The following is a 24200-nucleotide window of genomic DNA, read 5'->3' on the forward strand; positions in this document are numbered from 1 at the left end:
TAATGTAATCAGCATTATATATTTCCATCTAGTTTCTCCATCCCTGCCTGACTGTGTAAGAAAGGATTATATAAGATGAAGCACTCTGTTCTAACCTCCTAAAATAACATTACTAAATAATCCAGTTAGTAATATTTATTGAGTTCTTGCTGTAAATATTCCCCTATTTTTGGAAGCACTAAGAATAAATAAAAAGCTACTTTAACAATAGCTATTAAGTATTTACTGTCTGCCAAACTCTATACTAATGGCTTTATATCCATCATTCATAAATAAAGTAGGTGATATGATGCTCATTGTATAGAGGCAGAGCCTGAGATCAGACTGGTAGAGTGCCTTACCCCAAGTGGAGCGTCACTTCAAGTCCTGGTACTTTTTGAGTACTGAACCAGTGCTTACACATTTCTATATGAGGACCTTCCCAGGATTTGATCCGAAAAGGGGAAATGACCACTGAGTTTTTCTCTAGCTGATCCACATTATGCATGTACACCCTTGTCTTTCTTTAGTTACACCAATTTGACCAGACAGTAAATGTCAATTACTTGTGAAGACATAGGAATTTCTACCATATGTAAACTGTCTGATGTCTGTATTTCAGATTTAGGGATCGATCTACTTCATAAAAAATCACTAGAAAAGGAAGAACTATGCCAAAGACTTAAAGAACAGTTAGATGAACTTGAAAAAGAAACTGCATCTAAGCTATCAGAAATGGATTCATTTAACAGTCAACTAAAGGTATTTATCTTCTATTATATTCATTTTTAGTTAGCTGCCTTCTTACATTCCTTATTTTGATTTAGTAGGATGAATAAATGAAGCTATTATTTTTGTATAAGTAGTGCATTTTCATAATTTATAATTTGAGCTATACTAGAATTGCAAGGTTGTTTTTAATGTTCCCTGTAGATACAAACATTGTGTCATGTAACTAAACATACTATTTACCATAGCTTTCTGTTTTTGATGACTACTTTTATTGGCATTTATACATTTTAAGAATAATTGCCTTTGTTAATATTAGATAACTGATCTCAGCCAGCATGATCTAAGGCAAAATTCTGAAATGGGGAATATGGAAAATTTATAATAGTTCTTGTAGCAGAAGCTCTTCTAACACACTAAATTCTTTTTTTATTTCTTTGTTATAATTTAATTAACCTTTGTGAAATAATGCAATAATCAGTGAAATCTGAAACATTCTCTAGCACTATAAACTTTGCATGAAAAGTAAGCCTATGATTCATTATTTGTTGCAGTGCAGAGCAAAAGTCCAAAGTATATACTGTATGCTTATCATTCTGGGCAGAATTAGTTGTATACTGAAGCCATACCTATGAAAGAAGATACTAAAAGATAAAAACCGGACTGATGGCACATTATTCAAATTTGAGAGTAGTCTTGTTATTCCTTTTCAAACAGCATAAAGTTTTCAGAACATAAAGTATTACGTAGCTTTTCAGGCAGCTGTTTGACTTTTATGTTGCTGACTTATTTAGAATAACGTTACACAAACTCTAGAATAAGTAATAAAAGAGACACGTGGGTTCAGTTAAGGAGGAGAAATTTGAGGTGCATAATGTTAATGCATTTCACACAAGTATATATTAGGTGGAAAATTTTTTTTTTAACTAAATTATTTGCCATTGATGGACAAGCCAGCAAAGGTAACTTCCCTACATTATTTTTTAAAATTTGTACATAGTTTAATTGGCTTTTTATCTGCCTTATCTTACAGTGTGGGAATATGGATGACTCTGTTCTTCAGTGCCTTTTGTCTCTGCTAAGCTGTCTCAACAACCTCTTCCTCTTACTTAAGGTTATTTTCTAATATCTAGCTCCTTTTCTTTTGAGTTACTTTATTGTTTTCTTTTTAAAAAAACTAGACTATTATTTGCATTTATCTGAGTATCTTTGTTTGAAATAACATATACAATATAGATCTTTTTTCTTTCTGCTTGCTTGAATATCCTTCTGCTGTCTAACTGCCTGTTTGAGTCTAAGCCAGAAATCAGTCTGGTTGCCCAGAGTAATCTTTCTCATGAAGAGCCCAAGACACTTGGAAATATTACCTGGTGCCCTTACAATATCCCTATGAGTTGGGTTAACTGAGTAGATGATTATTGTTGAGTTAAAATGAAAGCTAAGGGAATATGAAATTAAATCATTTGGCCATATCAATAAAAATAATCGTTTAAAATAAAACTTTTACTTTCTGAAACAGAGGGCAAGGTTATATGACGTATATACCAGCTTGCTTCCCAGTACTGCTATACAGGAAACTCTGAACCAATAATGCAGGGGCAGCTTTAGTTACATCTAGTTACCCAGACTTTATGTTTAGACATGCTTGCACTTCAGATAAAAGTATTTAAATCGCGTGCATAAATAAATAGTTCACTTTATATAGCATACATAGTATTTAAAACATTCAGTAAATTCCTGTTTAAATATATAGCATGTCCTCAAATAATATTTTATTCAGGGTTGTTTTGTTATAACATTGATGAGGAACTTAACTCTTGTTTATAACAATTAGCCTGTGGTAAAATTGGCTTTCTTATATGCTGTTTCAATGAAAAGTCAAAGAACCTGTTGACGACATTAAGTGACAACTTACTGTAGTTTAAAGAAAGGTGCTTAAAATTTACCACTTGCTGACCATGGCAGATTGTGACTGCATCCTACTCAGGACTAAATGAATGGCAACAGGCAGTGGCATATACATGCACAGTGAGAGCAGGAGTGTGATAAGCGGAGCTCATTTGTCACCAAAGCAAAGGGAGGGCAAGCTGCAAAGACAGTATCAGCCTTTCCTTTGCTGTTATAGCATGAATGGCCAGGTTACCCAATTTTAGAACTGTTGCTACCAATTGTGCAAAAATTTAAACCTAAGTTTCTTCATCTGTAACATGGATTTGATGATGATTTGTGGACTGTACTCATACATATAAATCTGATTGTTTCTTTCCCTTAGCATTTGATTCTCTACAGGCCAGCAGATTACTCTTGCCTCTTGTTTTCTTTTCTTCCTTCTGCTTCTCGCCTCGCAGCCTTTCCCTGCTTATTGGTACTTTCATCAGGGGCAACTAGGAAACTAAAGGTGATGAGACCTACATTGTCAGAGTGGTCAGGAGACCAGCTGTGGTGTCACAGAAAGCAAGAATAGAGTCCTACTGTAGTCATCATGGTAAAGTGATACAGAGCGCTCAGTTAACCTAGTACTGAAAAATATCCACTGAACTGTCAACAAGGAGACCTTCTTGGAAGTGCCATTTCAGTTGAGTGACAAACAGAAGCTGGATTGCAGCAGATTAGGAAGAATAGGAGTTGAGGAAGTGTTAAAAGTGTGTGAACAGCTCTTTAGGAGGAGGGTAAAGAGACCATGAAGTCAAAGGAAACTTTAGTTTTTAGAAGAAAGACTTGAAGAGCAAAGGATGCTAAGTTTGGTTATGCAAGATCACTAAGTGATGGGATCTAATGTGCAACATGGTGACTATAGTTAACAATACTGTATCATATACCGAAAATTTTCTAAGAGCATAGATCTTAAAGTTCTTACGACTGAGAGAGAGAAATAGGTAACTGTGAGGAGATTGCTACTGTAATTAGATTGAGTGTGGTGACTGTTTCACAGTGAATACATACATTGAAGTGTCAAGTTGTACACCTTAAATGTATACAAATTTATTTGTCAGTTGTACCTCAATAAAGTTGGAGGTGGGGAGGAAAATTTGGGATCAGCTTGGAGGTGGTATCAGCTCTCCGTGAGGCATATGGCTACATGGTGAAGAGATGGTTTCTGATAGGACAGAAGAACGGGAACAGATGGTTAGACAGCCATATCCAACTCAGTGTCTTAATGATGGTTGCCTGGTTCAAGCCAAATATCGCATTGCTGAATTACCAGCACCTACCGTGTGGAACATAGTTGGTGGCAATAAATACATGTCGAATGAATGAATGGTTTCAAATGCTCTCAGTCAGAAAATATGCAACACTTAGGGTTACTATGTAAAGTTTATGAGAAAAAAATAGAATGAAATTAGTCAAAAAATAGCAGAGAACCATGTCTTTCAGATTTTAGGAGTACTTCTGACTCCATGTAATTCTTTTAAGTGAAGGCTATTTTCTACATGCAAAAGGAAGGGAGGAAGGAAGACAGATTTGAAGGAGAATAAAGGAAGGGAAAAGGAAAGTGAGAGAATTGAGTGAGGTTGAATATATAAGATGGTGGTTGACAGAGCAAAATCCCCAGGAAGCAGATTAAGGTAATCCAGAGCATAGATCGAAGAATTCGATGAAAAGAATACTTCCCAGGTTAACACGTGGGGAAAGATGGGTGTGAATGCAGGCAAATTTGTTGGTGGATAGCAGGAAGGTGACGGCTCCGAGATTTAAAACCAAAAGTAAGGTGGACCATTGCAAGGAATCTTCCTCATGGAATAACTGAAAGTTGACCAGAAGGTGGGTGCAGACGCAGGAAGTTTTGTTGATTTTGAGATGGAAAGATGAAGGCGTTCTTGTCTGATGGTTAAATGAGGCAAGATTACTAGCTGGTAGTGGGGAGAATGAATGGGAGATTGGGAAGTTTCAGGAGAGAGAAGCAGGCATTGCTGTGGGGGTGGAGGGTGCAAGCTCAGTAGAGGGGAACAGTAGGTGTGCTGAGCAATGTTACATGCCTATTTGAAGTTGGTGGTTGTGAATTTAAATCGAAAACAGCATGTCTAATTGTATCATTTTTCTCCACCGGAGTCCAGCTGCTGAGCTGTAAACACTGAGAAGGCTAACGAGATGAGTTCATAGATTTATGCAGGTTTGAGGTTTTAATAGACATGGCCACAGAAGGAAGGGACAAGGGAGTCACAGCTCTGACTCTGGATTGGACAGGGAGGGGTGTGAGGAGAGGAGGAGTTGCTGATGGAAAAAGAGAGGACGATGGGCTCAGCAGAATGGAGGGCCGGATGAGTCTGGGAAACTTGAAGTGCATGTACCAGGTATAAGAAAAGCTTGAAGGGTACGAATTTATGTTTGAAGAATGGGATATTTGAGCAGTGGTAGTCAGTTTCTGATGATGACAAGATTTAGGGTATAATAATGTGAATTACGAATTAGATGGAGTAAAAGAGGTCGTTATTGAGGAGCTCAAAGTGAGTGTTGAGGTTTTGCTTGGCTCATACATGTGACTGTCAGAGGCCTGGAGAACGGTGAAGATGCATGAATGAGGATCAGTGACCGGGTGGGCAAGGCACCCTGGTAAGAGGAAGGAGAGGGCGATTGCTAGATGATGTGAGCCATGGAGTTTCTAAGAGTAGGGAGGAGTAGTGATCTGTACATGGCAGCCAAGAGTTACCCTCTGACCCTAATTTCAGTAGAATATGTGATAACAGGCCGAGAGGAGTAGAAGAAAGGCAGTGTCTTGAGGAATGAGCCAAAAAGGTGAGGAGGTGAGGGAATTTCCATTCAGAGAAGTATGTGGCATGGGGGAATCTCCTGACCACTAAGAGGAAGTTGTAGACCAGTGTAGGGGTTTGAGGAGAGGAATGTTGGGGGATTGGGTCAGATCAAGGGATAAACAGCATTAAAAAGGTGAGAATTTAGGTGGTAAAGAATGACAACAAAGGCTAGGTCAGCTGGCAGGTGAGATGGGGTTGGTCCTAATGGTCTTGGAGGAAGATAGGCACTTAGTTCTAATTCCGTGATCCTTTGGGATAGTAGAGCATCTGATCACCCCTTTACGCTACTTATGGTGAAACAAATATAATATTAAAAGTATCTTAAGAAAATATGTTTTATTCAAGAAGTAGAAGATCAGTGATAATGTTTACTCTTTTGCTCAAGTCACACTAAGACAAATAGAAACACCAGTGTAGATTAAAAAATGAGACATTTTCTGACTGGTGTGGCTCAGTGTTTGGGTTTCATTCTGCAAAGTGAAAGGTCACCAGTTCGATCCCCAGTCAACATGCCTAGGTTACGGGTTAAGTCCCCGGTTGAGGCACATGTGAGAGGCAACCAATTGATGTTTCTCTCTCATGTTGATGTTTCTCTCCCTCTCGTTCTCTCTCCCTTCTCCTCTCTCCCTCTCCTTCCATTCCTTTCTCTTTAAAAATAAATAAAATCCTACAAAATAATAACCACCATCCTTTAAAAAAATAAGACATTTGATAGGCCATTGTTCTGTTAAGGTAATTCATGCAATATTGTATCTTTAGCAGTGAGGAACAATGAAAAAAGTACTGGCCTAGGAATCTAAAGAAGTGTATTCTGGTCTTATCCAAACCACTTGCTAGTTGTGTAACTATTTATCATTTAACTTCCAAACTTTGCTTTCTTCATTTACATAAATAAGCCGACAATATCTGCTCTTCTTTCTTTGCGGAGTCTTATGATGATTAAATGAGAGCATATATATGGAAGTGCTTTATGAACTGTTATGTGCTATACAGATATTTTGTTCTTATTAGGGAAGGGATTATTGTGAATCTCTCAGGTGTCTATAGTGTGTTGGAAAGTCACCACTGTTGACTTTGGATAATGATTGGGAAGGTACTTTTCCTTAAAGGGAAAGCAGAATCTGTCAACACCAAAATTGTGGCTTCCTCCAGTGGGTTAGGTTCTTCTTAACCTGTGCTTCCAAGGATCTGGGATAAAGGCAAGGTGAGATTTTGATTTATACAAGTGACAATAGGTTAACTAATTTGGGGATCAGGAACTCTAATCCTTTGGATTGTGAATAAAAACTTGAATAAGCTATATACTACAGGTAAGGGAAAACGTTTTCCAAACCCATAATATAAGTGTTCCCTTCCTTCCATCAGAGAATTTGCTGTTTCCCATGGGAACTTCTGTTCTCCAGGGTGGGGTAAAATAGTAGGGGTATGGACCTAAAGAGCTGCTGGGCCACATGGGTTATGAATGTTTGTTTCTGAAGCAGAAGTTTTAACCATTTTCATGCCACTGACTCTTGAACAGTTTGATAATTTTTCTGGACCCCTTCTCAGAATAATGTTTTAAATTTATAAAATGAAAGATATAAGATTATAAAGAAAATTAATTGTGAGAGTCACAAAATATTTTAAAAAACAGATGTGTGCCATGGCTGGTGTGGCTCAGTGGGTTGACCGCCAGACTGCAAACCAAAAGGTCACGGGTTCAATTCCCAGTCAGGGCACATGTCTGGGTGGTGGGCCAAGATCCCCAATTGTGGGGCATGTGAGAGGCAACTGATCAGTGTTTCTCTCACACATGGATGTTTCTCTCCCTCTCTTTCTCCTCCCTTTCCCTCTCTCTAAGAAAAAAATTAAAATCTTTTAAAACAAATGTGTGAAATAGTAATTATGTGCTTCTATATTAATGAATGAAATAACAAGATCTGGTGACAAATATAATAATGCCATTATTTTGAACTCAGAATTTATGTAATGTACACATCAAGTTATCTGTACTATAATATGAAAATATCTGTGGTTTCTGTTCGTGAAAAATTTCACAAGTACAGTTAATATTACTGTGGCTTGTTGCTTATATTTAGAATCAAAGAAAATGCTATATTTCAGATAGAAGTTAGTGAAAGTAAAGATTGATTTTGTTCTGGGACCCCTGAATTCTATTAAAAAAATGACAACTTTGGAAAGTCTGTGGCCCTCCTGTGGAGAGAAGACAAGGTGGTGGGAGTTGCTGATTTCCTCATCTGCTTATTCTGTCAGTTATAGAGATTAGTATGATAAAATCTTCCACTGGGATTATGGATTTGTCTTCCTCTTTTATTTTTGTTAGGTTAAAAATAAATTTTGAGTCTGTGTTATAAGGTGCACACCAGTGCCCAAGGTCACACAACTAGTAAATGAAAGAGCAGAAATTCAACCCAGATAATTCAGAATTTCACATTAAATGGTTATATTAGGAGAACAAAGCTGAAAATTTATAAGGTAAGACTAGCATAATCAAGCAAAACAAGTAAAAAGGAATTAGAAGACAGACATTTAATACAGAGAATCAAGAGAGACTAATAAAGTTAACAAACCTTTGGCAAGACTGATTTTAAAAAGAAAGAAAGCAGAAATAAAATTGGAAATGAAATATGACTGTGTTGCTAACATTGAAAAACAAGAGGATAATATGACATTTTTGCACATGAATATCAAAATGTAGATGAAAGGAATAAATTGCAGTTTGCCAAAAATGACTCAAACTGACTCCCTAAAAGAGAGTCCAGACCGGAGTTTTTACCGAAAGAACGAGTAATTCTAGTCTTATACAGCTGTTTCACAATATAAAGAAGGGAATATTCTCAACTTAATTCTATGAAGCTATCATTAACATATCAAAATCTGATACGAAAACTTGGTTAAAAAAATTAAATAAAAAAGAAAACTACAGGTTAGTTTAACAGAGGCAGAAACAATATTAAAAAGTTGAATGCAAAACTTTATAAAAAAGGATAATCCATTATCACTAATGACCAAGTAGGATTTATCTTACTTAACCTTACAAGATTATTTGACATATAAAAATCTTCATTGTAATTTGCCATGTAAGCAGAATAAGGGAGAAAAATGGTATGCTCATCTCATTAGATGCAGAAACTGTATTTGATAAAATTTAACATTTACTTATGATTTAAAAATGAAAAAGTTATTAGCATATTAGGAATATGAGAAAGATGATTTGTCATTCTATTGAGACAAAACAGTTCTGTTCCTAAGTGCCAGTTGGCTTACTTGTTCTCAGTTAACTGATGTATTTAACCAGGACCTCCTAGAAACAGTGACTTAATCCAGAGGAGTGAGTCTGATGATATGAATTACAGGAGATGTTTTTGGCAAGCTTTGTGGTGCTCTTCAGACCTTACTAATATGCATAGACTATTTATGCATTATCATTTATCCCATAAATGCTAATTAAATATCTACAGTGTACCAGACCCTGGCTGGTTTGGCTCAGTGGATTGAGCGTCGGTCTGCGAGCTAAGTGTCGCTGGTTCGATCTTCCAGTCAGGGCACATCAGAGAAGGAAAACTCTGATTCCAAAAAACCTCCGCTGCCTTGCGGCATACCTCTTTAGGGGAAAGGCTAAGGGAGTAAACCCCGACAGAAAATCTGGAGCCGGAGTCCCTAAGGCAGTTTGACGTTGTAGTCAACACTGGCAACTCCTGCGGCGCACCTGAAGCCAAGCTGTATCGACTCCGTCTTTCCCTTGGATCCTTCAGCTGCGAAGAGAGGGGGGGTCTGCTGCATGGGCAACAGCAGACCCTCCATATCACCCTGCCCAGGCTCTGTAGCTTCAGCTTCACTGGAGAGGACACTCCAGTGTCATCGCAAGATGTCGATTCAACACGGGAGGAGACAGATACCGTGTCACTCCCGAGTCGGACTGCACAACCATTCTCGGCGGTGCAGATAGACTCTTAAGAAGCTACACCATCGTCTCTCGAGACGGACGGCTGCCGACGACGACCAGACTCCTCTTTCCGGGGTCGGGATACCTTGATGAAAGAGTCTTGTTGTCAAGAAATTCACTCCAGTGGAGGAGGTAATGATAGAAGATGTTTGGCTGTGATTGAGGAATGCACAGAATGCCTTGTGGAGCACAAGGAAGTTCATCAATTCAGACACTGAAGGAATGGGGTTAAAAAAGGAAGACTTGGAGCAGTGTTTTAAAGGATAGGTTGAAGGGCTAACCTTGAAGCCATGTTAAAAATCAGATATTAATTTGGCCCCTCTTTAGTCTCCTTTTAAACCTACAATTCTCCTCATTCATGATTTCCGTCAATAATAAACGATGTACCCAGCACCGTCATGAGCACTTTACCTGTGTTAACCCATTCAATCCTCACAATACTATGAGGCATGTACTGTAATTAACCCCATTTTACAGATGAGAAAACTGTAACGTAACTGTCCCAGGTTTACTCAGCTAGTCACTGACAGAGCCTAATTCAGACCTTGGCAGTCTTATTCCAGACGTGTGTGCCTAGATTCCTTCTCACTGAACCGCACTGCTTCTTTATAGCTTTTAACCACTATATTTTCATTGTCAATAGAATTTAGGGAAAGGTGCAACCAAGACAGCTGTAGAAGCTGGGATGTATGGAAACTTGGCTGTGAATGCAATTTTTGTATTACTGGCTTAAGCTGCAAGTGTTGATCTCAGACATTTTAGACATAGTCTCAGGACACCACACTGTTCTTAGATCAGCTCTACAGACATTTCAATCAAGTTAAAAGGGTTCACCTATAAAATATTTTATTTTTGATAATAAATAGAGTTTGGGTTTTTTTGTTTCGTTATTTTGTGTGGGCCCAACGTTTTTTACTAAAACGTTCTGTCTAAATACTAAGTTCCCACCTTTGCCATGAAACTTCTTTTGGTTATTTTAGGGTTGGGGGGTGGTATCTTTTTTTGCTTTTCTTTACTCCAGCCATTTTCGACTCTTGTTCAGGATTCTGTAGATTCCAAGTTAAAAACAAAAACAAAAACAAAAAACTCAGTTCAAGATAGTTAAGCTAAAGAGAGTTGTTATCAAAAGAGTAGTAGGACCACTAACCAGAACAGTGGGAGGAGCTGCTGGACAGGGGCAGTTCCTAGACACTGCGGAGTGAAACTGGAGATTCAGGCCCTCCCGTACTCCTCCTCTATTTCTCATCTTTGCTTCTTTCCTGTGTTGATTTCATTCCTGTCCCCGATGGCATCACTTGGTAGTGGGGCAGCTCCAGGTTTATCTTAATCTCAGTTTAATGAGTTTAGAGAAAAAAGACTTCTTTCTCTCCTCTTCAGTAATCTGAATCCCTGGAAAGGATTTGAGCTCATCTTGGATCATGTGAATGTCCTTTGGACCAATCATTCTGGCCAGAGAGATGAGGTGCTGTGATTGGAGCACTGAATTTGACCGACATCAAAGCCACATAGAAGGGGGGATCGGGTTTTCTGAAAGGAGGAAGGATGCTGTTAGAAGAGGAGAAAAAGAAAATGCTGAACAGATAATCACAAGTTTCTACTAAGGCACTTATCTGTATCCCACATTTTGGTACTTTTCTCTACTTTGAAATTGAGAAGTCTTTAAAAGCAAAGACTGTATTTGGGAGTCAGATGGCCTTGGATTGGATTCCTTGTGAATCTTTATAGCACTTTGCATTGAAGTAGATGCTCAATAAGCAGTTGTTTATTTCAACTCCTGTTTGGAATACTTTTCATTATTTTGACTCATTCTAGTCATGGTTTTAGGTAGATATTATAATCTTTACTACTTTTAAGTCTTAACAAAATTAATAATTGCCTCTGTGTTTAGTTGAAGATCTTATTGGATTACATTTATGGGTACTTGATTAAACTATATAATATCAAAAAATATGACTGAACAAAATTCCTCTTAAAATGTTATAACAAGCAGATTGTTTCCCTGTAGTTTTAATACATTGCTTTTATATTGAAAATGAAGTACCAGTTCAGAGAATTGGCTTGTAAAGATTCTGTGTTCCTTAGAAATGAATTAATACAGAAGTAGATTATTTTAAAAGGTATTTGTCCTCAGTGGCTACATGGGTTAAATATATATTATATTCAGTTATTTTTAAATAATTTTGATATTTTTAAAACTTTTAATATTTTTACTTTAACATGCTTTAAGATTTCTATCTTTTAATGCAAATGACACATTATATAAGAAAAAAATATAAATCAGTGGCTTAATTGACTTATTTTTATTTTCTCCTTAGGAACTGAGAAAAAGCTACAATACACAGCAGTTAGCCCTTGAACAACTTCATAAGATCAAATATAACAAATTAAAGGAAATTGAAAGAAAAAGGGCAGAGTTAATACAAAAAAAGAAACTGGAAGATGAGGCTGTAAGGTAATATAGCTGATAAATTTATCATTCTGTGTTGCTATTAGAATTCTAATTCTGTTGCCTGTATCTCTAGTCTGACTATAAAAATTTAAGGGGAATAAAGGATAAATAAAAGGATTATCCTAAGACACTAATTAGATTCTAAATTAAAGAAATTCAGTACTTTTAGGGACTGAATTTAGAGTAACCAATTTTATGTTTCACTAGTGAAAAATCTGGACTTTGGAGTCAGACCTAAAAAATGAAAAAAACTACTTAATTCTGTAGAGTGAAAAGACTGAGTATAGAATTCTATGTACAGTTCTGCTTGTACCACTGAGATACATCAATGGCCTGTATTTTAGCAAAGAGAAGTAGTACAGTGTGGTGTCTCAAGCATAGAACCATTCATTTAGAGCGGCGATTTTCACCCTTTTTCATCTCATGACTCACATAAACTACTAAAATTTGGCGGCACACCAAAATATATATTATATTTTTTGCTGACTTGACCAAAAAATAGGTATAATTTTGATTCACACCAGACTGCTACGGTTGTGTTGGCTTTTGTAATTTTTTTATTTGATCATCTATAGGAAAAAAAGGTCCGTTCCCTTGACTAAATAGTCAGGTATTGAATGTTTAAAAATTTTTTGCAGCACATCAATTGAAGAATCGCTGGTTTAGAGGCTTTGTGTTATTATTTTTCTGTCAGCAAGAGCCTGTCCGTAATATTTCTGTTTCTGTCAAGTCTCTAATGTCAAAAATTAGTGTAGTTACCGAACATCAGTTGCCTTGGAGTACACGCGTAATGCCCATAAAAGAGCTGATAGTTATTGGGAGGCAAGAAAGACACATTCCCATTTCCCTCTCCTCTCCTCCCTTCCCCTCCCTCTCCTGTCTACCAGAGAACATTTTTTCATCACTTTCAGAGAGACAGGAGGGGAGAGAGGAAGAGAGAGCGAGAAAACATCAATGCAAAAGAAGAGTGTCAATCGGTTGCCTCCTGTATGCTCTTGAACTGGGGATCGTACGCACCTGGACCAGGGAATAAACCCTTAGCCTAGGCATGTGCCCTGGCCAGGAATTGAACCTGTAGCCCTTCAGTTCCGGGACAATGCTCCAACTAACTGAGCCACACTGGCTAAGGCCAGGCCTCTTTTCTTATGGCTTCAGAATGGCCGTTCCCAACACATTTTAATTGAGTGGTCACTGTTGTCTGTGATACAGGTAGACTCTGGGTTACTTTTGCTCCTAGATTCCTCATACGTAATTCTAGTAGGAAATTCAGACAGCTAAACAAATAACTACACTTCTCTTTACCCCAAGACCCCCACATTTGTGGCCCTTAACAAAAGATGCTAGAATAATAAAGACAATGAAGTTCAAGCCATGAAGGCTCTTATTTGCCACTTGGACCATGTAACATTGCACAGGGGAACTGTGCAGTGCCTACACAGCTGGTCACTATGTCAGAATTTCCTATTGACACATGCAAGTATCTTGTTATCTCTTCATCACTGCTCACAATTTCTTTTGGGCCAACATACTATATTAGTGATGCACATTTTCATTTCATCCATCACCCTAAGTCATTATCCTACTTGTAATGGAGGAAGGAAATCAGAACAGAAGCACATGTAGGATCGGTCCATAGCTCGGTCTTGATACTACATCCTGTTTGTTCCCCTGTCGTCTTAAGCTGTTGGTACTAGTCAGGTGTTCACGTTGCAGATGTGGCTTCTTTGCCCTTTGTCTAGCTTCTGAAGCATCTTTCAGTTCTGGACATTTCTCATCTATTAACTCATACATAAGAAACGTTACCAAAATTTAATTTTATATTTTCTTAACTCCCTAGTGTTTTCTTTATCCTGTAAATATGTGGTAAGTACTCTGGTAGTGGTGTTTATAATGCTATGGGAATCCAAATAAAGGCTAGATTGCGTCATCCTAGGGTTGGAGAGTGTCAGGAAAGTCACCGAGGAAGGGGGGGAAGGGAATTTTGGTTGAAATGAAGAACTATAGGAGAAGCATGATCCTGAAGTTACAGAAAGTTCTGGGGAAGCACTGGGTGAAGTGATAGGGGGTGTAGGAGGGTTTGCAGAGGGTTGAGAGGAAGCTAGTCATGAGATAATGAACCAGGACTATGAAGAATAAAGACAGTTTGAGGATGCCTCCAGGGATTACAGGAATAGAGACATGGAGTTCAGCCAAGTTTTCTATTGCTGGAGCATAAAGGCCTGCAATCCCAAGGATGTATCCAGCCACAGTTTTTACTGCCCCTGATAGTATGTGCTAAGACTTGGAAAAGTTGCCAAATTTAATGGTGACAGCTCTGCCTCCCAGTAATTTCATGAAAATACATACAAGGAAGAACTGTGGTGAGCATTAGGTGTAGTACTAAAATACCTAAGTCTGAGCACAGATTGCCTTGACCAGCTGGATACCAAGCTGCAGCTGTGTCACATATCACAGAGGCATGCATGCAAGCACGGACTTCTAGGGGAAACTGCTCTATCATGTAATGAGTGAAAAAGACTTTGAAGTGATAATTTAAAAAGTAGATAATCATCCAAACATTTCTTATTCCCACAACAAGTACTAAACCCCAAGCACAGGGATTAGCTAGGACGATGGGAGTAAGAGTGGAAGGCTGTCCTCATGCAGAATCTGGAGAGAAGGGAAGGAAGTCTAGATATAATTTTTAGATTTGTTTTTTCGAAGAGTTTTATTTTAATTCTTTTCCTCTTTTTCTTGGTGAGGGTATGGTTTGGAAAGTTGGATAATAGGAAGGAATTTGAGGGTGTGGGAAATTGTCAGTCATGCTTCTCAGCTCATCTGTTTGTCCAAGGCTCCTTTCTTGATCAATTGGTCTTGCACTTCACCCTGTTTCTTCATACCCCGCTACTCGCATCTCTTTGCTATATAATAAGCATAAAATTATATGATTATATATAAATATATATTATATCTAAAAATACATAGTATTCAGTTTGACAGGAGCAAGATCTATTATATTTTTATTTTGTTGAAAAAAATTTTAGAACATTATGCGAACTCTTTCTCTTTTATATAAAGGAAAGCAAAGCAAGGAAAAGAAAGTTTATGGAGAGAAAATCTTAGAAAGGAGGAAGAAGAAAAACAAAAGCGATTCCAGGGAGAAAAGACACAAGAAAAAGTTCAAGAAGAGGAAAAGAAAACCGAAGAGAAACGAGGTAAGGATAAGGATAAATATAAAATATTTTATTTTTCTGAGACACAGCAACAAAATTAAAAAAATAAAGATTCTGATGATGATCAAAAGAAGAAGAAGAAAATTAAAACAGATGATTATCTTAGAAACAGAAAAGAAAAACCTTTCTAAATTAAACTTGGATGAGAACACTGTAGGCTTATTAAAACAGGGTAGAAATCTTAAAACAATATTGAGAAAAGAAAGTAGTCATCACTAACTATAAACTGACTATGACATGGTTTTCCTAATTGAAGTAAATAGTTTTAAATATTTTATTCAGCCACTGTAACTAAACTGTTTATTTTAATGAAACACTAAAATTTTAACTCTTTGTCCATTGAAATTTTTTCAGAACATATACTGTTTTTGATATATCTCAGAGTCCATTCCTAAAATACTTATTTTTTTTTAAAGATTTTATTTACTTTTAGAGAGAGGGGAAGGGAGGGAGAAAGAGAAACATCAGTGGGTTGCTTCATGCATGCCCCCAACCAGGGACCTGGTCCACAACCCAAGCATGTACCCTGACCGGGAATCAAACCAGTGACCTTTCGGTTAGCAGGACAGTGCCCAACCCAGTCAGGGTCATCATCATCATCATCATCATCATCATCATCATCATCATCATATTTCTTTTGGATGTACAAATCATTAAATCAGTAATTCAATGTGTTGAAAATTTTATAAGCTAAAGCATTTATTCCACAAATGAAAAAAGTAAAATACATTTTTAAAAAGTGTATTTTATTGATTATATTGTTATAGTAGTCCCTTTTTCCCCCCCTTTGTTCTCCTCTGCCCAGTACCCCTGTTCCCTCCAGCAATCCCATCCCCCTTAGTTTGTGTCCATGAGTCATGAATATAAGTTCTTTGGCTTCACATTTCCTTAACTTCCCCCTGTCTATTTTGTACCAAACAATTATGCTTCTTAATCCCTGCACCACTTCCTCATTTCTCCCCTTCCCCGTCCCAGCTGATAATCCTCCAAATGATCCCCATACCTATGATTCTGTTCCTATTCTGGTTTGCTTAGTTGGATTTTGTTTTTATTTTTTAGATTCAGTTGTTGATAGTTGTGAGTTTGTTGTCATTTTAATGTTCATAATTTTGATCTTTTTCTTAAGTAAGTCCCTTTGACATTTCGTATAATAAGGGTTTGGTGATGATGAACTCCTTTATTAGCTTTACCTTGTCTGGGAAGCACTTTATCTGCCCTTCCATTCTAAATGATAGCTTTGCTAGATACAGTAATCTTGGTTATAAGTCCTTGCTTTTTATCACTTTGAATACTTCTTGCTGGTACCTTCTTGCTTGCAAAGTTTCTTTTGAGAAATCTGCTGATAGTCTTACACGCACCCCTTTGAAGGAAACTCTCTGCTCTTGCTGCTTTTGAGATTCTGTCTTTATCTTTAACCTTTGGTATTTTAATTATGATGTGTCTTGGTGTGGTCCTCTTTGGGTCTGGCTTATTTGGGACTCTCTGTGCTTCCTGGACTTGTATGTTTATTTCCTTAGCCAAATTTGGGAGTTTTCCTTAATTATTTTCTCACATAAGTTTTCAATTTCTTGCTCTTCCTCTTCTCCTTCTGGCACCCCTATGGTTTGGATGTTGGCATATTTAAAGTTGTCCCAGAGGTTCCTAAGCATCTCTTTTTTTTTTTCAATTCTTGCTTCCTCATTCTGCACTGGTTGACTGTTTTTTTCTTCCTTATGTCCCAAATCATTGATTTGAACCCTGGTTTCCTTCCCTTCACCATTGGTTTTGTGCAGATTTTCCTTCATTTCATTTAGCATAGCCTTCACTTCTTCCCTTATGTGTTTGCTGTACTTAAGCATATCTGTCAAGCCTGTGGGCATCTTTATCACCAGTGTTTTGAACTCTGCATCTGTTAGGTTGACTATCTCCTCGTTTGTTAGGTTGGCTATCTCCTTGTCGCTTAGTTCTCCCATTGGAACCTTGATCTGTTCCCTCTTTTGGGCCATACTTCTCTGTCTCCTCATCTTGACAGGCTCCTTTTTTTGTCTGTCTCTGTGTCTTAGGTAGAGCTGTTGCTCCTGTTACATTGTAAGGGGTGGAGCCTTAGGTATTTGTCACGGCGACCCATTCACATTGTTGTGGCGCTGTTTGTGGGGGAGGGGTCTGAGAGGGAACAATGCTGCTTATTCAGCACTGGCCCCTTTTCCATGCACTTCTCCCACTTTGTATGGGACTGGCACCTCTCCAGCTGTTGCCCTGGCCGTCGTTCCCAGAGTGGGTGGGTCTGTCTGCGGACATTCTAAGATTGTGGGGGCCCTTTAAACAAGTGGACTCTGCCGAGAGACCAGCAGTTTCTTCCTCCGCCCCTACCTCCACTGGTTTGCACAGTCAAAAGTAGTGAGGCTTTATTTTACCTGGCACTGGGACCATGAGCTGCATGGTCTGGTCTGGTGCTGGGAGAACTCCCCAGAGGTCCCTCCTGACTTCTTAAAATGTGTGACTGCACTTTCCACCGGCCTGCCGCTGCCACCACCACCATACCACGTCCTCCCCTCCCCGGCTCCACCCCTCCTGCCTGTCAGGATGAATATTGCTTCTTTATATCTTTGTTTGTTGGACTTCCATGCAGCTTGATTTTCTGGAACGTCAGGTTGTCTCTAGTTTTGAGGTAGTTGTATTCCTTCTTAGTTGTGGAGGGAGATACAGCGTGTCTGTCTAGGTCTCCATCTTGGCAGAAAGTCTCCGAAGTAAAATACATTTAATCTTATCAAGTCCAGCTTACTTGTGAGCTCTTCTACTGTTTTTCTTTTAGAACCACACTGATAAATTTATAGATCTTTCTTTGGTCAACCCTGTTTACTTGCTAATCTTCTCATGTGACCTCCCTCTTTGGGCTCTTCTCTGTAACATTCTTGACTTCACAGATCAAACTAAGCCTCTTGCTCCTTAGCCTCCTTTTACTTTCCAGGACTTAGCCTCCACCACTCCCTTAGATCCCTGTGCATGGCATACCCTGCAAGTTTTCTCTTTGTTTTACTGCCTCCAACTTTACATAAGATGAATATCCCTGTTTGCTTTTATAGTTACTCTGTGACTATTCAAGATATTTAAATCCTAACAAGACTGTACAAATGGATTTTGATTGTACTGTTTGATGCCTAATTTTTTTGTTTTAGATTTTAAGTGTTTTTTATTGAGTCAGAGCAAAGATATATACATGAAAGTAGCAAATAATGACAATTATCTTCTCTTTAGGTGAGCCAGCTAGTGATTTGGTGAATTATAGAGCTTTATATCGCTTTGAAGCAAGGAGCCATGATGAGATGAGCTTTAATGCAGGAGATATAATACAGGTAGGAAACAAAGTCTGTTTTTCTCCTAAGCTGAATACAATGTTATATCTATGTTACCTGTAGTTTCACTTTCTGTGATTTCAGTTACCATGTTTAACTACAGTCTAAAAATATTAAATGGAAATTCCAGAAATAAATAATTCATAAGTTTTAAAATTGCACACCACTGTGCACAGCACGATGAAATCGTGCCCTGTCCCGGCCGGGACGTGAATTATTCCGTTGTCCAGCATACCCATGTTCTGTACCCTGCCCACCGGTTGCCGCTTAGCAAACATCTTGGCTATCAGATCAGCTCCTGCAGTGCTGCAGTGGCTGTGCTCAGGTCTGCTCTGCTTTCTATTATAAACACTGGCCTTCTCACCACTATTAACATTTCCACAGGTTGATGAAAAAACCACAGGAGAACCTGGTTGGCTTTATGGTATCTTCCAAGGAAATTATGGCTGGTTTCCATGCAACTATGTAGAAAAAATGCCATCAAGTGAAAAATCTGTATCTCCTAAGAAGGCCTTACTTCCTCCTACAGTATCTTTATCTGCTACCTCAACTTCTTCTGAGTAAGTTTTTAGCTAACAATGGAGTTTACATAGCTCTGCAGATGTGTGTGAATACTTAACACGTAATCTGAACTGAACTCTTCCAAGAGTCCTTCCTGTTCCAATTTTCACACTGAGATTAATTAAAGCATAGGTCAGTAGTTTGTTCATGAATTCTTTTTCCCACAAATTGTGTTTAAATATCATGTATATTATATACAAACTGATACATTGATAGTACTTCATTAGATTCGAAACACTTAAGTATACTTATATGGAAGTGTTATATTTTCAGATCACTTTCTCCAAATCAGCCAGCATCAGTGACTGATTATCAAAATGTATCTTTTTCAAACCTAACTGTTAATACATCGTGGCAGAAAAAATCAGCTTTTACTCGCACTGTGTCCCCTGGATCTGTGTCACCTATTCATGGACAGGTATGTATCTTTAATCATTGTGTACTTTATTCTTTGACATTGCTCCTGCCTCATAGAATATAACCCAGGTTCTTGTACAAAGGCTTCATTTACTCATTTAACCAGTTTGTAGTGTTCAGTTTTGTTCTCATCATTCACATGTGATGTGAAGAAATTTTATTACTTAGAGGTTTTTATCAAATTGCGAGCAGCTAAGACTTCCAAGCTCAAATTGCCATATTTACAAATCAGAGTATAGTGTTCTTAATTTGTAGTTGTTGTAAGGAGAGTTTTGGGCTTGGAGGTTTTGGGGTATTTTTGTTTGTTTCTTAAATAAATCATTTGTGTCTGAACAATGTTATACATATTTAGCCTCTGATTTAGATGTAACCTTTGTAAGCACTGTTACATTAACGTTAGTTTTAAAAATTGTAGACTTCATCAGAATAGAGTCCTATAGATTTCACTTTCACTCAGACAATGTTTATTGTGTGACTGTAGGTTCCAAGCATTTATTATATGCTAGAAATTTAATGGAAAAATCCCTGCCATTAAGAAGTCATAATCTAATGAGACAGACATATAAATAACTGTAAAGTATGAGAAGTGTTATAATAAAGGTATTTTACAAAGTCTTGAGTTACGGAATACAGAGAAGAGAGCATCTTAATCAATCTGTGGGAATTTGAGTAGAACCTTTGAAAATAAGATTTCACCAACCTGAGAAGGTGAAAGCAGAGGTAAGGAGGTTAGCCTTGTTGACCAAACAAAACCACTCCCCCTCTGAGAGAGGAGGGAAGGAAAGAAGAATAAATAAGTATTTCTGTGAAGGCAATTTGGGGAAAGTCACGGAGGCATATTAACACCAGTAGTTTGCAGGAAACAAGAATTGTTTGTAGTATGGCTGGAGTACCGGATTCATAGAGAAAGGGTTAAGAAGTGAAGTTAGAGCTGGAGGTTGAGGCTTATTTGTGAAGCATCTAATACCATATTAAGCAACGTGGCAGTGGAAAGCCCCAGAAGGTTTTTAAGAGAAGAGTTGAGATGTGTGTTGTAGAAAGGTAAGTCTGGTGGAGGTATAGTGGCCGGATTGGTGGGAGGAAGTAAAGGAAGGAGGCCAGGTAAGGGAGGCTGTTACAGTGGCCAATTAGTCAGAGCTGATATGGTGAACCAGTGCCACAGTAATGAAAATGTATGGGCGAGGAGGGAGTTTTAAAAACATAGGAATTGACATGAAATTGGCCATCCATTGCATGTGGAAAGTAAGGAAGAAGTTGGAGTTACGGAAACCTCTTCAGGACCTTTAGTTTGAGCATCTGAAAGGATGGTGATTATCATGCGTTGGGTAGGCACTGTAGGAAGAGTGAGTTTGGTGGGTTCTAACCATGATTACTTCTCAGACTTGCAGTTTAGGTATCTATATTAAGGGCATCGTGGTGGGAAGGCCCCGTAGGCAGTTTGATTTACAAGTCTGGAGCTCAGGGATGAAGTTACAATTAAGATATGGATTTCAGTAGTGATCGGCATAAGTACAATTATTTAGGGAAATAATGTGAAACAGGAAAGGAAAGGGGCTAGACCAAAGAGGAGTCATCCATCACCTGAGAGTGAGCTTCGGGAACTCCAAGGGTTTTAGTTATGTCAGCACTGTTCAGAGATCAGAGAAAATAAGGTTTGGAAGAAGCTTTTGCCTTTGATGTTATCAATGACCTTGTCAAGAAGAGGTTCCGCAGTATAATGGATGCAGAACCTAAATTAGAATGAGTTGAGGGGTGAAATTGGAAAGCAGGTTCAACACTGTTCTTTCTTTAAGAAATCTGGAAGAAGTAGAAAAGTAGATTTGGAAGATTCGAGACAGGGACTTCATGACGTTACAAAATATTTTTAGAAAATTGGAGTGCATAACAGAAGATTAGGGCAAAGGTAAAGAGGTTAGCCTTGTCAGCTAAACAAAACCATTCCTGCTCTGAGAGAGATGGGAAGGAAAGAAGACTGAATAAAAATACGAAGAAGAGACAGAAAGCAGGAAAGTGAGGGAGGCTTAGCACTAGTGGAGTAAACGGAATCCTCGGCAGTGAGGAGGCGTTGCAAACCGGAGGGGAGGAGAGGCTTGCAGCAGCTCTTGCCCTTCTCATCTGTTCTGTTATAGAGAGAGTAGCCAGCGTTCACCTTCCATACCAGTGATACTTAATGCCAAGATGTTTCCTTGAATGGTAGGTGTTCATTCTTTAACCTAACAGAAGACTTCTCAGGTGGTCGTCATGTATAATTTTAAGTCGGTAGGTTAAGGTTACCTTAAGTCATTGTTGGTAGTAAGACACCCCTACTCCAAAGTCTGCTGTTTGAACAGGGTGTTTACATACTAGGAAACAAATCATGGTTATTGTTTTGTTTTTAACTTTGTGGTTTTGAATTCACAGGGACAGGCTGTAGAAAACCTAAAAGCACAGGCCCTTTGTTCCTGGACTGCAAAGAAAGATAACCACTTGAACTTCTCAAAACATGATATTATTACTGTCTTGGAGCAGCAAGAAAATTGGTGGTTTGGGGAGGTGCATGGAGGAAGAGGATGGTTTCCAAAATCTTATGTCAAAATAATCCCTGGGAGTGAAGTCAAGCGGGAAGAGTAAGCATTTGTGTGTGTTTACATGAGGTGTGGATGTTGATGTTTTCGTTAATGAGTCAGCAATGGTATGACTGGCTGTGCAGTAAAACAAGGAGTTTTATTTTTGAATTTGAATACCAGAAAGGTCATTCCTAGAGTGAAAAAAGGCATTCAGATATTTGTGGCAGTTTTAGAATTCATTTATTCCAGTAATTTCAGATTCCTAAAGTTTTCAAAGTGCTTAAAATTTTAGATCTGTTGTTTCTTTGTACCATCAGGTCACTTAGCAAAGTTACTTTTCATTTCCTTTGGAGCATTTCTCTCGTTTTTTTACTTTAACTTGTCAGTATTTAAATAAATCTGTACTGCGGGCCTCCTCTTTGCCAGAGTAGGGCATTCCATCTCTGGGCCTCTAGAGCCCCTTGAAGGTCACCTCTCCTGTTACTCATAACTCACTGTGTTTGTAGTTATTTATTTACTTTCTTACCCATGTCCCTTATTAGATTATAAGCTCAGGAGGGTAGGGTCCATATCTTTTTAGAAAAAGTTATTTTTTTAGTTTTTCCATGACTATTGTAATTTTTTTTGAATCATTTTAAATATTTAAATACAAAAATGAGCACTAACTAGTACAATCTTAATGCATAGTAGCTGCTTAGTCATATCAGCTTAGTGAACATTTTGTTGAAATTAATATATTAAAACATTTAGGAGTTTGATATTAGGCAGTTCTTAATCTACTAAGATTTTGTGTATGAGAATATTTATAGCCTATGTACCAAGACAGTATTTATTATTAATTCTAGGAAGCCCTAAAAGAATGCACTGCTAACACTTGCTGTATTCATCAAATACCTTTCTTGTTTTTTTAATTGTTGATGTCCTTTTCTGTTCTGTTGTTGTTGTTTTTTAATCTGTCGTGTGTTTATTTGGCAGACCAGAAGCTCTGTATGCAGCTGTAAACAAGAAGCCTACCTCTGTAGCCTATGCAGTCGGAGAGGGTGAGCTTTTGACAATTAGTAGATGAGACGGCAGTCAGATTAGCTGCTGACTCCTTATGCCTTCCCGCAGTTGTCAGTCTCCCTGCTTCTGTGTCTCAGTGTTAAAGAGACGTTAGGAAAATCTGCCGCTTGCCTATTTTACATAAATAATGAGGATATGGAAAAAATATGATTCAATATACTTGGCACTTTTAGAAAATCAGTACTATAAAAATTCACCATATACTTCCCTTATAAGTAAGATCATAAAAAGTATTGCAATGAGATTGCACAATGGTTTTTGTTTTCCTGCTGTTGCATATCCAGATTATAGATGTTTAGGTTATAAATAAATTTTAGTACATTTAGTTATTTACAAATTGCATTTTAATTACAGTGTACCATATAAATCATTAAGGAGGACTTGAAATCAAAATCCAGTTTGTCATAAATATTGGGTTGGCTAAAAAGTTCATATGGTTTTTTCCATAAAATAAAAGACAACACATTTTTCATTTTCACCAACAACTTTATTGATTTGGATATTTTGAGTATGTCGCTGTCTCCCGCTATTGGCTACTAGTGGGTAGAGGCCAGGGTGCTGATGGACATCTTCCAATGCATAAGACAGCCCCACAGCAAAGAGTTATTTGGCCAAAATGTCAGTAGTACCAAGAAATTTCGCAAACCCCTTTTGGGGCGTTCAATCAGTCACAGCACCTTCTCCATGCACTGCACAAATCTTGTTTTGTATTTCAGTTGTGTTTTTACCTTATTTGAAATAATAAAGCATAATATGCCAAAAATGTTGCTTATTTTCTTCCATCTTCAATGTTAAAATGGCTACACAAAAATTTACCAATTTTTATAAGTTTTTTTAGTACGTGCTGTTATGACACCTGTCACAATACAATGTAACAAAATTATTTTGAATGAAATTAAAGACAACTATGCACTGCTAGAGCCATCATGTAGAAAAAACTAAATGAACTTTTTGGTCAACCCAGTATTACAAAGAAAAATATTTATAGTCCTTAGGTTTGACTAATATATTATTTTGATCTTGTCAATGTACTGAAAAATGAAAGATTGTCTACCATCTTTGCAGACTTTTTTTTCGTTAATAGTTACCTACAGGGTGGGGCAAAAGTAGGTTTATAGTTGAGAGTATAGGAAACACAGTTTATTATTGTATTGTTATTTATTAATTACTGTATTATTTTCCATATAAACAACTATAAACTACTTTTGCCTCACCC

At 37.8% G+C, this 24200-nt stretch overlaps 1 protein-coding gene across 1 annotated transcript in view; it reads left to right on the forward strand.

The window, feature by feature from the left end:
* ITSN2 (intersectin 2) overlaps nucleotides 1-24200 on the forward strand; it is a 120880-nt gene that overhangs the window by 55283 nt on the left and 41397 nt on the right. Inside the window, exons 16-24 of the mRNA XM_090280983.1 lie at nucleotides 602-741; nucleotides 1742-1822; nucleotides 11721-11857; nucleotides 14912-15048; nucleotides 18301-18398; nucleotides 18783-18958; nucleotides 19233-19377; nucleotides 21777-21982; nucleotides 22895-22962. Coding sequence (XP_090137109.1) covers nucleotides 602-741; nucleotides 1742-1822; nucleotides 11721-11857; nucleotides 14912-15048; nucleotides 18301-18398; nucleotides 18783-18958; nucleotides 19233-19377; nucleotides 21777-21982; nucleotides 22895-22962 — 1188 coding nt within the window. The remainder of the gene's footprint in view (nucleotides 1-601; nucleotides 742-1741; nucleotides 1823-11720; nucleotides 11858-14911; nucleotides 15049-18300; nucleotides 18399-18782; nucleotides 18959-19232; nucleotides 19378-21776; nucleotides 21983-22894; nucleotides 22963-24200) is intronic.

This window comes from Furipterus horrens, unplaced genomic scaffold (genome assembly GCF_987537825.1).
Source record: "Furipterus horrens unplaced genomic scaffold, mFurHor1.1.pri manual_scaffold_6, whole genome shotgun sequence".
Taxonomy (NCBI): Eukaryota; Metazoa; Chordata; class Mammalia; order Chiroptera; family Furipteridae; genus Furipterus; species Furipterus horrens.